This window comes from Equus quagga, chromosome 16 (assembly GCF_021613505.1).
Source record: "Equus quagga isolate Etosha38 chromosome 16, UCLA_HA_Equagga_1.0, whole genome shotgun sequence".
Classification (NCBI taxonomy): domain Eukaryota; kingdom Metazoa; phylum Chordata; class Mammalia; order Perissodactyla; family Equidae; genus Equus; species Equus quagga.
In genome coordinates this window covers 65,354,849-65,372,141 of record NC_060282.1, presented here as the reverse complement: position 1 = coordinate 65,372,141, position 17,293 = coordinate 65,354,849, and the positions used below count along the sequence as shown (strand labels likewise).

The 17,293-nt window shown below is 37.9% G+C and overlaps 1 protein-coding gene across 7 annotated transcripts in view; it reads right to left on the bottom strand.

Annotated features, from left to right (window-relative positions):
• The window catches only part of CSPP1 (centrosome and spindle pole associated protein 1), a 152,126-nt gene that overhangs the window by 8,993 nt on the left and 125,840 nt on the right, over window positions 1-17,293 (bottom strand). For 6 of the 7 annotated variants that reach the window (XR_006885590.1, XM_046642064.1, XM_046642067.1 and 3 more), the window contains 6 exons: window positions 16,540-16,606; window positions 15,854-15,971; window positions 11,049-11,188; window positions 8,338-8,478; window positions 6,376-6,422; window positions 2,559-2,622 (listed from right to left, as the gene is read on the bottom strand). Coding sequence is in view for 6 of the 7 variants with exons in the window: in XM_046642064.1 (XP_046498020.1) it covers window positions 2,559-2,622; window positions 6,376-6,422; window positions 8,338-8,478; window positions 11,049-11,188; window positions 15,854-15,971; window positions 16,540-16,606 (577 nt within the window). In the remaining variant the exon portion in view is untranslated. The other variant, XM_046642063.1, reaches the window with a different exon arrangement.

Sequence of the window (17,293 nt, the reverse complement as noted above, 5' to 3'; positions counted from 1 at the left end):
ATGTGATGGATTGTGGGAACTGATTTGGATGAATTATATTAATTGGATGTAAACCAGCTTTGCATACCGGCAATGTATAATTCTTGGTTGTAGTGTATAATTCTTTTTCAGTTTTTTAAGTATGCTTTTGGGGGAGGGGAGAAGACTGGCCCTGAGCCAACCTCTATTGCCAATCTTCCTTTTTTTTTTTCTCCCCAAAGCCCCAGTACATAGTTGTATATCCTAGTTGTAGGTCATTCTAGTTCTTCTATGTGGGATGCCGCTACAGCATGGCTTGATGAGCAGTGTGTATGTCCATGCTCAGGATCCAAACCAGCAAACCCCAGGCTGCTGAAGTGGAGTGCACAAACTTAACCACTCATTCACAGGACCAGCTCATATAATTCTTTTTATACATTGTTGGATTCAATTTGCTAATATTTTGTTGAGAATTTTTGCATGTATGTTCATTAGAGATATTGGTCTGTAGTTTTCTTGTGTTGTCTTTGTTGGTTTGGTATTAGGGTAATGCTGGACACACAATGCGTTAAGAGTATTCCCTCTGCTTCTGTCTTCTGGAAGAAGCTGTAGAGATTTGGTATAATTCTTCCCTGAAGCTTGGGTAGATATCATCAGTGAACCCCTCTGGGCCTGAGGTTTTCTGTTTCGGAAGGTTATTAATTATTGATTCAATTTCTTTTTTTTTTTATTGTTCTCATAGTCAATTTGGGTTTTTCCCCCAGCTTTGCTGAGACATAACTGACATATAACACTGTGTAAGTTCAAGGTGTACAATGTGACGATTTGATATACCCATGTATTGTGAAATGTTTACCACAATAAAGTTAGTTAACACATCCTTCACCTCACATAATTACCATTTTATTGTTGTTATGGTGAAAACATTAAAGCTCTACTCTCATAGCAACTTTCAAATATATTGTTAACTAGTCACCATGCTGCACATGAGATCCCTGGAACTTACTCATCTTATAACTGAAAGTTTGTACCCTTTGACTAACATTTCTCCCACCTCTCAATTTCTTTAATAGATACAGGCCTATTCGAAGTGCATTTCTTCTTGTGTGCCTTTTGGCAGATGGTGACTTTCAAGGAACTGGTCTATTTCATCTAGGTTATCAAAAAAAAAAGAAAGCATTGAAACTACCAGCCTTACCCACATTCATTAGAACAGTGGTAGCACAGTGGTGACCATAGGATATTTGTGGTGACCATTAATCAGAAAGACAGACTGCTGTATCTTGAGTCTAGAACGATGAAATACTCTAACACACCATCCTGAATGCCCCAGACTGTCTCCACTGTTAGCAAGGACAGGTCACACTTCCCTGATGCCTCCACAGACAAGCTATCTTCCCATCCCTATTTCCTGCTGGTTTCTCTATCTTTACTCACTCTCACAATATGACTTCCTTGGAAAGGAAAAACTCATTTAAGAAGAAAAAACTGGAAGACAAATATAGGCTAGTTTAGAATTTTTATCACATGAAATTATAAAGTAATCCACATGAAATATAACTAATATGTAGAAGAGAGAATTCCTTGATGGCCCTAGGATGGCAGAAATGCTTATGATCAGAGTACCTAATTATAAGCATATATCACAATACTTAAAAGATCCCGTGGTACCTTCACATATCTTCTGAAGACTAAGTTATATGCTTACAACTTTTTAAAAGTGAAACAGTAAGATAATTGTAGATTCACGTGGGGTTGTAGGAAATAATAGAGATCCCTTGTACACTTTGCCCAGTTAACCCCAATGGCAACATTTTGCAAAACAAGAGCAACAATCTCACACCCAGGACATTCATACTGTTACAATCCACCAATCTTATTCAAATTTTTCCAGTTTTACTTGTACTCATTCGTGTGTTTGTGTGATTAAGCTCTACAGCATTTTATTGCCTGTTTACATTTGCTTGTCAATCCCTATTGTCAAGATTAAAAAGTGCTCCAAAACCACAAAGATCTTCATGTCACCCTTTTATAACTACACACACCTCTCCTTACCCCCTAACCCTGGCAACTGCCAGCCCTTCTTTAAAATTTTGTCATTTCAAAAATGTTATATAAGTGGAATCATACAGAATGTAACTTTTGGGGATTGGATCTTTTTGTTCAGCAATATTTCTCTGGAGAGTCATCCAAGTTATCACGTGTATCAATAGTCTGTTCCTTTCTGGTGCTTAGTATATTCCATGGTATGGACGTACTACAATTTGTTTAACTGCTCACCTGTTGGAGGACATCTGGGCTGATGCCAGTTTTGGCTGTTAGAAGTAAAGCTGTTACGAAAATTCATGTACAGGTTTTTGTGTGAACCATTCCTATGACTTCTAAAGTTCATATTAGTTATTCTAATTTTGAAAACTTTGTAAGTCATATTTGATGATTATCCATTAAGTTAGTAACACAGAATATTCCTTTTTTTACCACATTTCACAAGAAAGACTAAAGAAAGTATCAATTTTTTAAGTATAGAGAAAAACACTTAAAAGAAACATAAACAATGTTTCATATTTGAACAAACAGATTGGTAAAATAAATATACTCACCAATAAAAGCACTATCAGATTCCAATAATGAATTTTTCAAGAAATCATTAGTGTCACCTCCAGGCTAAAAGAAACATCATATATTAATGACTATTTTTATTAATCCTCTGGAAAAACATCAAATTTGTACTAAGAGGCACAAGTCTTTACACTGTCCCCAATATCAGCAAAAGAGGATGGGGACAGGTAGGCCTGGCTGCTTCCCTCCTACACTGCATTCTGATGCCCAGCAAACATAGGAAAGGCTAAGCATGTAAACTTCCACCAGGGAAGAGAAGACAACAGTAAGACTTGATCTCTCCAGCCTAGAGATTTTGGCAAGCAGACTTCTACTCCCTAACTCCACTCCTTCCTGCCCCCTTGTGGTTGAAGTCAAATAAAAGGCTCACATTGGTGATAAAAACTATTATATTTTCATACAGTATGAAGCAGTCGACCCAATTAAACATAAAAGTCTTTAAACCATTGCCAAGATTCATTCATTCTTTCAATAAATCTGTAGAGTACACTTACTATTTCCTCCTTGCTAGGAACTGGAAATACAAAGATGAGTAAGAGCTTCTGCTCTGGAGTAGATCATAGTCCAGTGGCAGAGAGAGGCATGCCCTCAATAATGACAGCCCTCTGTGACAGCTGTCACAAAGGCATAGCAAAGATATAGAAGGACACAGAGTAGGAGAAAAAATAATGCTAGGGTTGGGCTTGTAATGAACTCTCAAACGAGAGGTAAATTTATAGAGAGAGAATTTTACACTAGGGATAATGTCACCCTATATTTTGGAAGGAACCTAAAGTCACCTAACACCACCTCCATGCATGTCCCCCACAGATTTCTAGGATTTGCTAGAAGACTCCAGTGAAGACCTATCCATTAATTTTTAAGGAAATACATTCCACTGAGACACAGTATTAATAATCAGAAGGTTCCTCTCTTTCACTGAATTCTTCTATATATTGAATTTAAATCTCCTTGTTAATTTACCACCCATTGACTCTACTTCTGCTTTCCAGCATGATAATCGTAGCGTCTAATATTTAACAAATGGTCTGAACCAGCTGTTCTTAGCACTGCACACATATTGCCCAACCTCTCTCCTGCATCACAGTCCTTCACATAACTGAAAGGAGTGATCACAGTCCACCTAAGCCCTGTCTTCTCCATGACAATCTTCCCCAGTTTTATCTTGTGTTTCTCATATAATCCAGTTTTTAGGAAGATGAGGAGCCCAACATTTATTAGCTTTTTTGTAACAGCCATGATAAACTGTTGGCTTATGCTGAGTTTCTACTTGGTGTTATTAATCCAGGATTTTAACCAAAATCCCAGATGTTAAATTTCAGTATCTTTTCACTGAGAAATGTGCCTGCTACATACAAAGAACCTACTGACCTGTAGAGTATTCAGGAATAGGTGTCAATACGTCTCAGGCCATGAAGTACAGGGACAAAGAGGTGCTCCAGAGTCCAGCCTGGGTTCAGATCTGGGCTTTACTGCTCATCAACTGTGTGATCATGGCTAGTTTCCTCTGATGTAAAATCAGGACAACCATACCTTGTTGTGAACTTTAGAGTATATGAATGTCAAGTACCTCCCACAGGTACAGAGTGTGGTCAATAAATGGTAGCTATTAGCAACATCAAATCATCATCATTATTATCAGTTCAAAACCAAGCACAACAGCTACCAACCGGTAAGCCTGGGCACCTAATAGCCTAGCTGAGTCTTACTTTTATAATCTGAAAATGGGAATAATACTGGCTGTCTCTTTAGTGTGTGTGGAGATTAAATTTATTTCCAGCCTTGATCTTTTCCCCTGAACTCGTTCTCTTATCTGTCTACTCATCAGCTCCAATTGTTTGTCTAATAGGCAGCTCAAACTTACCATGGAAACTAAGTTCCTAATCTCTCCCCCCCAAATGTTTCTCCTGCTTCTCTACCTCAGTAAATAGCAACTCCCAACCAAAACCTTGAAGTCCATCTTTGACTCCTCTCATATCCCACATCCAATATGTCAAAAATCCTTTCAGGTCTCCTTTCAAAATAAATCCAATCACTTCTGACCAAGTCTGTGGCTCCCACCTCAGGCTAAATCACCTTCAGTCTTACCTAGATTATAGCAGTAGCCTCTTGTCCCCCTCAGTCTGTTCTCAACAAACAGTAGTCAGTGATCATGTTAAAACACGAACAAATCGTGCCACTCCTCTGCTCAGAAACTTTGGGAGTTTCTCATCACATTCCCAGCATAAAGGGCAAAGCCCTCTGATGGCCTGCGAGGCTCTGCTGTCCAGCCGTCACCTAACTCATTTGCTCCCACTTGCCCTTGCTCGTGGCTCTGCAGCCTCCCCGCCTTCTCACTGTTCCTAGCATGGACCAGGCCTACTCCTGCCCAGGGCCTCTGCCTAGAAGGTTCTTCCTCCAGATGTGTCCCCCGATATTTCACAGGGCCACCTCCCTGATGTCCTTATTCAAATGTGGCCTACTCAGCAAGCCTTCCATGTTCACTGTACTTCAAATTAAACCCTCTCACCCCAGTATTCCCAAACCCCCTTTCCCAGCTATCATTTTCTCCAGAGCCCCACAATTTAACACACTATATATTTTACTTATTTGTTTATTTTCTCTCTCTCTTACCAGAAAGTAAGTCCTCAGAGAGCAGAGATTTTTGTTCCTTTTGTTCACTCCTGTACCCCTAGCACCTAGAATAGTATCTGATCCATAGTAAGAATTCAGTAAATATTTGTGGAATGAAAATGGCTCATCCCTTCTCTCCATTGTCTTTGCACAGATGTCACCTCCTAAGGATAAGAGTGACACTCTTGTTGTTGTTAGTGCCATCAAGTCAATTCCAACTCCTAGTGCCCCTGTGGACAGTAGAGCAGAACCCTGCCTGGTCTTTTGCACCATCCTCTCATGAACTTCTGGTACTGTATCAGACAATGCTCTACTGCTATTCATAGGGTATTCATGACCAATTTTTTCAGAAGTGGACTGCTTATACTGAGAGCAAACATTTAGACTGCACTCATGATGGGCCAGGCCCTATTCTAAGGGCTTTTTTTTTTTTTAAATATATTTTCAGCCATCCTTTTTTTTTTTTGGTGAGGAAGATTGGCCCTGAGCTAACATCTATTGCCATTCTTCCTCTTTTTCTCTTCTCTCCCCAAAGCCCCAGTACATAGTTGTATTGTAAGTCATTCTAGTTCTTCTATGTGGGATGCCACCACAAAATGGCTTGATGAGCAGTGTCTAGATTCATGCCCAGGATCTGAACCAGCGAACCCCAGGCCACAGAAGTGGAAAGCACAGACTTAACCACTCAGCCATAGGGCCAGCCCCCCAAGGGCCTTTAATATATTATCTCACTTCATCCTCACAACAACCCTTGAGCTATTTTTTATTTCTTTAATAAACATTTATATAGAAATTATTACATGCTAGGCCTGTCCCTAAGTGCCTTGCAAATATAATTAATTTAATCCTTATAACCATCCTCAGAGTTAAGTACTATTATCCCATTTTATAGAGTAGGAAACTGAGGCTCAGAAAGATTATATAATTTTCCTGCAGTCACACAGCTAAAAGCAGACTACCTGGAATAGCCTAGCTCAAGAGTCTTGTTTTTAGCCATTACAGTATGCTTTCTCTACATACTGTACTAATACATCTCTAGTTAGCCACTACACCAATGAGACAAGATTTAAATTCTTTATTAATTCAATATTCTTGAAGAATTCAAAATTGGAATGCACACTCATCATATTCCTAAAAATTTTACCCCCCGAAAGCTAACTTGAAAAATTATAACTGATTTCTCACCATCCTGTGGTCTCGCACTTTAGCACTTGGGATGGCATCCAAGTCAACTGTAATCAGTGGAGAACAAAAACAAATTAAAAGGTTAGAAAATGTTTAAAAAATAAAAATAAATTTTGGAATATCTTTTGTGACTAGCTTTCTACTGGAAATTACTTTTCAACTATTGTATTTCAGAATGTTTTTAAGATACGACTTGTTTATCAATAAATATAACCCAGCATCCATTCTAGTTGGATAAAATTCTCCCATTCACATTAATGAATATAAAAAGTAAAATCATTGTGAACTTAAAATTAATGCCTACAGAAAAAGAAAACAATGCAGGATTCTTCACCATCTTCTCTCATATGTCTACACTCTGTGTAGAAAGCGGTTGAGTGGAGTTAAACAGGGGACTCCCTCACATGGAATTGAAGGAAGGTAAATGCCAGGCACCTGGTTCCAGGGGCAAAGGTTTTGGATCAGATATCCCAAAGGCTTCTCCGATGTGACCAGTGTTCCTACTTCTGCCTCTGAATAGTGCATTTTGTCCTTTTACATACTGCCTTTGGGAATAAATAGGCTGCCAACAATAGGCTGTTTTCCTACTTAGATATTTTATAGCCATTTTTGTGATTGTTTCTATAAACATAAACCATATTCTTATGAATCAAGTCATCGTAGTGTTTGCTGGAAGTTGAGGGATGGTTGCTATGAGAAATGGATACCCTCAGTGCCAAAATGCACCTGTCTCCACCTGAGGACTATGTTAGGGCTAATCAGCCTCAGTTGCCAAGATCGCATCAGATCAGATCATCAATTGGGTATCCTAAGGAAAAATTCCACCAAAATGGATGTAAAGGTTTAATAATGTACTTGCTTCTCTCTTCTCTCCTGATGATATGCCTACTATTTATCATAGAGTTTGGGTTATTCTGCTGTCAGAAGGTGATCTATGAGACCATTGTTAAAAATTCTGTACAAGTTGGAGGAAAGACTTTCCCTATATACAATTTTTATCAAAGTCTTGACCTGTGATCTGGGCCCAAAGTGGTACACTACTTACTCCTGTGATACTGTCTCATGCCATCAAAAAATGTTCCCCAAATTCTGCCAGCCAGACTAGCCTGCTAAGGTAGGGTCTTAAATTTCCCTAAAAATAACTGGTAGGACCATCTCCTCCTCTTCTTGTTACCTGATTGTTGTGTTTTTATAACTCATTTTCCATAGCCACCCCCAATGGACTGAAGGCTGGCCAAGCTAGCGAAATACATGTGAAGGTCATGCAGTACACCCAGGTCAATAGGGCCCATCAATGCTCTCTGAGGCAACTAGCTCCACTCTGCCTCTAGGTGCCTGCCCGCCCACCCCCACCCCCGTTACACACTCCCAAGGGACCCCAGATTTCTCTTTTGTAGCATTTATCACACTTATACCCATTTAGCATCTAACTTCTCTAATCCAGTCTAAGCTCCTTGAGAGAAGTAGCATATTTCATTCATCATCATATCTCCTAGATACAGATCAGCACCTGGGCTCACAGAAAGCACTCAGAAAGTATCTGTTGATTGGCTGATTATACAAGAAGATATTCATAGCCAAGTCTGATGCTTTACAGATTTTTATGCCGTACCAAGATTTAAACAGACACACACACACACAGTAGAGAAATGCCCCGTAGGGCACTGATGTGTTTGCCCAGCATTCCTTCCCTTGGTTCCCAGTTCCTGGTGCAGATGTCACCTGGCCTAGTCAAGGGATTCAGTCCTCTGGCTGTGGTGAATGGCTGGATGCTCCTCATGCATGGATGTATGACCCCAGCCAAGCCAATCAGAGCCCTCTCTTGGACTTGTTCTTTTCTGGGACTACAAGCCAGTGAAGGGAGCCTGCTTGGGACTGAAATCAAAACAAGAGACGGAGAAAGAAAGCTGACAAAAAAACAACCTATTGATACTATTTGAAACAGTAATGATTATTTCTTACCTTCAGCATCTTCCTGCATTTTTATTCTATTCAGTCTCTTCTGCTGCTCTCTCAGCAGGGCTTGCTGCTGAATCTCTAAGGTGTGACGATCTCTTGGAGGGTCTGGGTACATAAATTTCAGATCAAGTCGTGTTTCTGAATCTGTTGCAAAAAATAAGTTATATAACTAAGTTAAATCTTGTTTTCAAATGAGATTTTATAAAACTTCACTAGAAGTATCATATGAGTAACCTAATGTCAAAATCAAGGAACACTATAAATAATGGGACATCACCAAAGTCAAAGGACATTAAAATCATCATAAAACTAAAGAACATGAACTTAATATTCTTTAAATAACGCCTTTTCACAAATTTCCCAACATTATAAGGAAGTTCCCAGGACAAGCAGCAGCTTATTGACGGCTTCTCCATCCCTACCTCCCCACACCCCCAAAATGCCCCCCTGAGAATGCGGCAGGGCAACCAAGTACAGGTATATCCCAGTGGCAGTGACATGGCTCTAACTCAGACAGCCATGAGACAGTGTAATCACAGCCACTCCCTAAAATACACTGGAAAAATGAAAACATAATGTTACTGGCCAATTAATATTTTAACCCTTGCAAATATCATACGAAAAGCAAGATAAATGCAGGCTGGCTGGAACTTTAGGAGGAATGTCATTACTGGAGGAAATGACAGTCTAAGTAAGAATCCACTATGCTGCGAGTTCAAGAATATCAGTTATCAGAATAAAAATGTTAAACCCTAATTTTTAAATCTCGAGAATAAAAATATAGTTCATACATTTAAAAAACCTTGAAAATATTATTCCCTTTCATCTACTAATTACACTGATGGGGTATAATTTAAAGAAATGATCCTAAGTATATAAAAAGTTTTATGATCAGAAATTATTAAAATAATATAATAGTGAAAAATGGGAAGCATGTCGAATATCTAAGAATTAGAAAATGATTAATAGGAAAGTTAACAGAAGAGACCCCGGATACGTGAACTTGGACTGGACCACTTCCAGACTCAATTTCCTCTCTATAAAAACCAAAGATATCAACAACTAAGTCATATGATGAATGAGGACTAGAGATGGTAATAAAGGGAAACCAATGGCTCGATTTTAGGTCTCAAGACCTCTTTACACTCTTAAAAATTGAGGACCCCAAAGAGCTTTTATTTATGTGTATCTCTCTGTCTCTCTCTCTCACACACACATGCACACACACAACATATTAGCAATTAAAACTAAGAAATTTTTAAAACATGAGCATTCTATTAACTTCAGAACAATGAGGTCATCACATGCCATGTAACCGCTGGAAAATCTGTACACACATGAGAGAATAAAAATGAAAAAGACAAATAATGTCTTAGTTTATAATAAAAACAGTTTTGAAATCACAGGTCCCCTGAGAGGTCCCCATCAAACTCTCAGATCCACTGGCTTAATACAATGCTTGTCATATACTAAGTAATCAATAAATGATAGCATTAAAAAAAACTATAATATATGTAATTGATGACACTTGTAAAGCTAAATGAAAACAAGAGAAAATTAAATAACATAATTATATCTTGTTTTTCTTTGAATTTTTTTCAAGTAGGCTCAGAAGGAAGACCAGAAAACATACAAAATATTAATGGTGTTTATATTTAGGTGGTTTGAGTACAGTGATTTTTTTCCCCATCTTTCTGTATTTTCAAAACTTTCTATAACAGATATTATTTTTAAAAATAAGAAAAAGAGGAAAAGTTTAAATTCTGGTTTATCTGCTATAGGTCATATGACCACACATATTCGCTTCCTCCACTGCTCTGTAAAGAAAAATACCATATAACACACATTTTGGTTCCTCTACACGTTTTCGGTCTCGCAGCCCTCTGTGTACCGTGGCAATCCTATTTCCCTAATAAGCTTTCTCTCCTCCTCCTAAGTGGCTACGTCAAATCTTCTCTACTCTCTTCCTTGCAAAATCCTGTATTTCCTTCTGTCTACTCAGGAACCCTGCTCTCTTCAGTAATCATTTCCTCCCTCTCCTATATCCTAAGCCTCTTCCCCCTGTAATAGTTCTTCACATTAGCATCCTAACAAGTTCCTCCAGCTCTGGATCCTTCTCTCGTCCCCTTCCCATCCAAGCTTCTTCCATAGGTGGTCTTATACTTATAGCCTCCAACACTTTGCCTTCTATCCAATCCTCATTCCAAAGTTAACTGGCTTCTGATTCCATAATTTCACCAAAAAAGAGCCAGTTGAGGTCACCAGTGACCTCTCATCCAACTGACACTCTCCAATATTTTTCTGACACAATCCCTTCTCCTTGATACACTCTCTTCCCATTTCTCAGGATACTGCATTCTCCTGCTTTTCCTCCAATCACTCTGGCTTTTCCTTCTCAGTCTCTCCTTCATGCATCGTACTCTGTCCATCCTCCACAAAATGCCAAGTGCCTCTCTTCACACTATTTTATGTGATCTAACCCCTCCCGAGGCTTTAACAGCTATATGCTCTCCAAAAGAAAACAGCCAAGCTAAAGTGTCATCTGCCAGATTGGTAAATTGAACAACTAGAATATAAAGAAGTTTCTTCTGTCATCACTTAAAATAAATATCATGGATGAAACTTTAGAAAAAGGATACAAACGTCTTTAAAACATACTTGATTATGGGTAGAATACTCTTGCTATATCTTTCAAACAGCAGCATTCTACTTACCTCTATCTTTCAGCTCATTAAAGTCATGAATATTCTGAAAAGCAGTAGGGTCTAAGCCCTTAGGTGACTGCCTTCTGACTGGAGCTTGCAACCGATGTCTAGCCATGTCAAATATATCCATAGGATTCCTTTCTCTTTTCCTACAGATAAATGACAAATTATGATAAATATGTTTTATGGGAAGAGAATCTGAGTTCCTATTTAACTCCCTGTAAAAGAAACTTAGCATCTTTCAACACATCACAAAAATTTATTCTAATAGCTGTTATTTCAATCCCCAAATATTTAAAAAATACGTATTACTAAGGTCAATGTTTGTTATCTTTCAAAATGCTCAGATGTAAAGTATCTTATTAGAAGAGTAGAACGGTTTAAGCTTCCCCTTAAGATGTTCATGTAGTAGAAAGATCACAGTCTTTGAGGTCAGAGAAACCAAGATTCAAAGAGCAGCTCTGCTATTTACTAGCGGTTTGACTTTGATTTCATCATCTATGAGATGCAGATAATATCCATCCCTTTTAGTCTTATGAGCATGAGAATTACATGAAGTTATACATTGTAAAGTACCCAGTACAGTAGTTGACATGTATTAGGTACTTGATAAATGTTACCTTCCCCTCAGCCTAACATAGAAATTATACAGAGAAAGACAGTATTAATATGCTGCCCAATAAAACGGGTCTTATCCACAGTCCCCAACACTGATTTTACAACAGGCTTTCAGGGAACTTGACACCTAATTAGTCAATTAACACTCTAGTCCTGCGGTACCTAGAAAGTTAACATAACAGGCAGGTAGTTTAGTAAGGGGATTTTCTGCTAGGGCTTTCGAGCAGTGATGATAAGAGAGGAGTGGAACAGGGGATGGTATCTCGAGCCCTGAAAACAAAATAAAACCAAATATCTCCTGCTGATTCCCACAGCACTAGCAAGGTCCCCTCTATTTTTGAAAATGCAGCTCTAAGGTATAGATGTAAGAGAGTTGGTGAGACTCCTGCCTTCGTTTCTTTATTCACTAAATCTTCCCTAAGCACTTAGACAGAAATAGCTGGGATTCCAACAAGCAGTGCCCCAGCTCTCAAGGAGTTTCCTTTCAGGGGCAGGACTCACCAGGGCCACAAAACCGCCTTGTCAAGGTCTGATACAGACCCCCCTAAGAGGGAACCGCCTAGGGTGACAGGAACTGCAACGGAGATTCATTAACATGCACAACAAATACTAAAAAGGCCTCTAGAAGGCCATTAAATTGGAATCCTGTCCAGTTTCCATGAACACTAACAGTTAAAGAGGCTGCTGAGTTAGGAATTAGGTTGTTAGATCTTCTTTGCATGTGAGCTGGCTCGTGTTTGTTTTGTGCCTAGCACACAGTAGGAGATCAATAATGTGAAGATTCTTTTTGTGAAACTATTGTAAAAGTGGAACAAAGAACCAACCCTGAGATGTTTCTGATCATAACACATATTAAAATTACCAAGGTAAATCATTTACCAAATTTTGCTACATAATGGTAATTCTAATATATATATCTAACTTCAGGCAGCACATAGAATTTATAAGGTACTTTCAAGTACACACATTTATTTATTCTTCAGTAGAATCTCATGGGGTAGAAATTATTTATGATTTGCAAATGAGAAAACAAAAGGTGCCTAGTTTCTCTTTCTTAAATCATTCTGGTTTGCCAAAAGAGAAGCACAGTCTTCAATTTATGAATGAAAATAAAGAAAATGTCAATAATCTATTACATTGAAACAAACATGCTCATTTGCAATATGGAAAGCTGCAATAGTTAAGGCATTTATAACATTCTAAAAGTAAATAAAGAAAAACTATACTGACCTCTCAATTACTTAGAAAAAGGTGACCTACTAAAGAAGAATTATTCATTGAAAATTACCACCTTGGGTTAACATTTCATTATATAGCCTGTCTATATCTTGAAATTTCCCCACCATGTTTACTTAGCCAGAACATGCTTGGAGAATGCCAACAAAAATCTAATTAAAGCATAATTAGGCAAGTTAACATACTGCATTAAAATTCTACCACATACTGGATTAGAGTCAGTGACTTCAGTTTGAATTTAATATACATACAAATTGATGGACATAGGGACAATTAAAGATATGTTTATGACTTAGTATACATACATATATCATCGGTCCATTGAGGACCTAGAAGCAATGACACCCACTAGCAACAAGCATATCCAGCATCCAGAGCTTGGTTTCTAAATACCATTTTCCTAGAGGAATCAGAGTGCCTTGGAGAAATGGCTGATTCTAGGGGTAGGGCAGGGGAAATACAAGATGATCCTGGAACATCTTGTAGCATCAGAAAGTAAGGAAGTGCTCAAAAAACAAAAGGCTGGGGACATGTATCTCTTTGGAGATACAGGAGCCAATCTGAAAGAGCTCTCACTGGCCAAAGCTGCAACAATTTGAAAAACAACATAAATAATGTACTACTGGATTATAACCCAAAGTACAAAATAAATATACATGAGACAACAGACAAAAAAAGACTGAATAAATAAATAAAGGGAAGAGAAAGGACAAACCTTTCTTACTGAAGAATTCTAAGTAATATATGTAGAACACATCCTCTTCAGGAAATAGAGCTTAATCCTACCTCTTCTGCAGTCTTGCAAGTGTGCTAAACTTAGTGATTTGTGTCCAAAGAATAGTAATTTTGCAGTGGAGAAACTTGGCAAATACCACTTTAACCAAATGATGAAGGTTCCCATCCCCAGGGATGTCTTGTGGATGTCACGTACTCCGACATGAAGTGATGAGAAGGGCACCAAGTGCTCGTCTTTCCAAAAACTCTTAACCCGTCTCATCGTGAGAAAACATCAGACAAACCCCCACTGGGGGACATACTACAGGATACCAGGCCAATACTCCTCTAGACTGTCACAGTCATGAAAAACAGGAAAGACTGAGAAACTGTCCTGGACCAGAGATGCCTAGGAGACCTGACAACTCAGTACAATGTGGTACTCAGTACTGATTGGATCCTGGAATGGAGAGGACATAGTGGAAAAACTAGAGAAATTTAAAAAGTCTAGAATTTAGTTAGTAGTGACATTCCAATGTCAGCTTCTTAGCTGTGACAAATGTACTCTGGTAATGTAAGATGTTAACACTAGGGAACACTGGGTGAGGAGTATACAGAAACTCTCTGTACTATGTTTGCAACTTTTCTATAATCTAAAATTATGTCAAAATAGACAATTTATTCTTTTAAAAAATAAGCACCTTCTTTAAAGAAAGTGTGGTAGTTGCTACTACATTGATTTTACAACCTACTAAAAGACTGCAATCTGTAGTTTGAAGAACATTGCTTTATAAAATTTAAGAGTCCTTTTGGCAAAAATGATCAGAAATGTTTGGTAATCTGTAAGTTATTTTGCTGGAAAATAGTATTTCAGAAAACAATATATGTTGGAGGAAAACGTAAAAGTTGGCTTTAAAATGTAATTGTCTGTGATTATTCCAAATAATTTTCTGAAATTTTCCATTCCTATATTATTTTCCCCTCAGGAACTAAATTTCTACACCTGATTTTCTAGAAGAAAGGGAAAGTAAAGAGATTATTTTTATAACTGTCTAGTCTGTGTCTTCTTCTAGTCTTGTTTAAACTACCTCTGTCCTATCTTATGCTTCCTCATCACTTAGATTAGCTTGAGAAGCAACTTCTGCATCCCCCTGCCTTGTGTACATAAGATCCAGTATTAGTCAATTATTTGTCATTCACTGATTTCTGTAGTGAGACAAACAATCCATCCTAAAGACACAGCTATAAGAATGGCCTGCTTCCAAAACTGACTTTTCCTCTAAGTCTAATCCTATTAAACATTTCATGGTTAGGGACAGTATTTTTGGTTCTCCTTCAAGAAAGTGCTACTTCTAGGGGGCTGGCCCCATGGCCGAGTGGTTAAGTTCACATGCTCCACTTTGACGGCCCAGGCTTCGCTAATTCGGATCCTGGGTGCAGACATACACAACACTCATCAAGCCATGCTGTGGTGGCATCCCACGTAGAAGAACTAAAATGACTTACAACTAAGATATACAGCTATGTACTGGGGCTTTGGGGAGAAAAAAAGAAAAAAAAAGAGGAAGATTAGTAACAGATGTTAGCTCAGGGCCAATCTTCTTCAGAAAAGAAGAGAAAGTGCTACTTCTTCTTTCTTCCTCCCCACTCCCAACCTTCTGTTACTACCACAACCATCATCACCATTGTTATAAATATATTATTGCCAATACAGAAGGACAATTAAAATGCTCAATTTTATATTAAGTTAAATATTCATTAAATAGCTCATTTTCATAGTGAATAAATTCTAAAATTGTGGACAAATGTTTTATGAAGGTAACTTTATCCACATAAAATTGAAGAATGTGAATCAAAAAAGCTTCAGTTAAGAGTTGTTTTGCCATAAAAGAAAAAAAGAAGGAAAAAGAAAACCTACCACATGCTACAAACACAAATAGACTCAAAAATTCATATACTATTTTGGATTAGTTGCAACAAGTCCCTCCACCCAAATATAATTTATTTAGCTAGATTTCTTTGGGGGAGAAAAGGTTATCTCAGTCATCACAATTCCACCAACAATCTCTTAAAAACTTTTTCAAGTGCACAAACTATTCATTCTAACAAAGGTGACTTTACAATAAAGATTAATTAATCCTGTTCCAAAACTACAGAATTACTGGATAAATTCTGATTGACATATGATTCTTTATCCTGAACACAAAAAATTCAAGAACAGACAAAAAATGCAATTCGAAACTTGCCTTATATGAATTTCATCATCAATGTCCATGTGTAGCAATCGCCCTTGTAGACGCCGCTCTTCACTACGAAGCTGTTTTCTCATTTCTGATAATTCCATAATTACATTTTTTTTCTCCTCTGCAAATTATCATTGATAAGTAAAAAATGAGACAGGTATAAGAACAAAAGATTAAATATTAAACATAATCTGATTTATTATAAAGCTAAAATGCTCAGAAATTTTTATGAAACTTATTTTTAATGTTTTACATATATAGATCATATTTATGAATATCATTAAGACCCATAAACACATTTCTGATAAAACAGGAACTTCAAAAGTTCAGGAATATTTTCAGAGTCAGGAGAGTACAACTGTAAAGTGGCAGTACAAGGGGGTTCTTTTGTGGAGATGGAACAGTTCTGTATCTCGATTGTGTGGTAGTGAAACAAATTATACACGATAAAAATGCACAGAACTACACACAAACACACATAAATTAGTGCACATTACAACTGTGAGCAGACCAATGTCAATTTCCTGGTGTGATACTGTACTTTGTAAGATGGTACCACTGAGGGAAGCTGGGGGAGGGTATGGCAGGACCTCTCTGTACTATTTTGCAACAGACTGTGAGTCTATATTTCAAAACAAAAAGTTAAAAAAAGAAACATGCTAGATTGTAGGTTTAATAGTTAACTCTACCTTCTGCACGGAGCTGATTTTTCCTGGCAGGTACCGGAGGAGACTGTGCCCTGGACATGGAACTTTCCTGTTTAACATTCATGACAAAGATACGCTCAGTATGTCTTCCCTACTCAGAAGCTTGAAAGAGTAATTTTTTGAAGTCACTATATGTAAAAGAAACTAAATTCCCCTATCCTACCTATAAACTTACCCTTCCCATCACAATGGGAGAGTCCTTGCCCCATCCAAAAATAATTCTTTCACCTTGACTCCCACCTCTTCCATCAATTATCTTTTCTCCACCCTCTTCTTCTCCCCAAACACCTTCCTCTCAGCCTATGCTTAAAAATCTCTCCCTTCTTTAAAAAAATTGTTACCTCACCCATAATCATTTATCTATTGTCCATTCTCTCCTTCCCCTTATAGTCATGCTTCTATAAAGAATGGCAAATGCAGTATGGTGCCAACCTCCTTATTCCCATTCACTCCTCACCACTCAGGTAATGCCTTTGCTTCTACACCTCATCACTCCACTAATACTGCTCTCACCAAAGTCACCAAGTGATCCCCAAGTGACACATTCAATGAGCATCATAAGTCCTTGTTTCACTTGGACAGTAGCAACTGATATCATTGCCACTCTCTGTCACTTTCCCTATTTCCTCTCTGCTTCTTAAATGTTGGTAATTCTCTAATGTTCCATCCTGAGCCATCTTTACTTCCCCCGAAGTCATCCTAGACAATCGTATTCATTTGACAAGCAACAATTTTA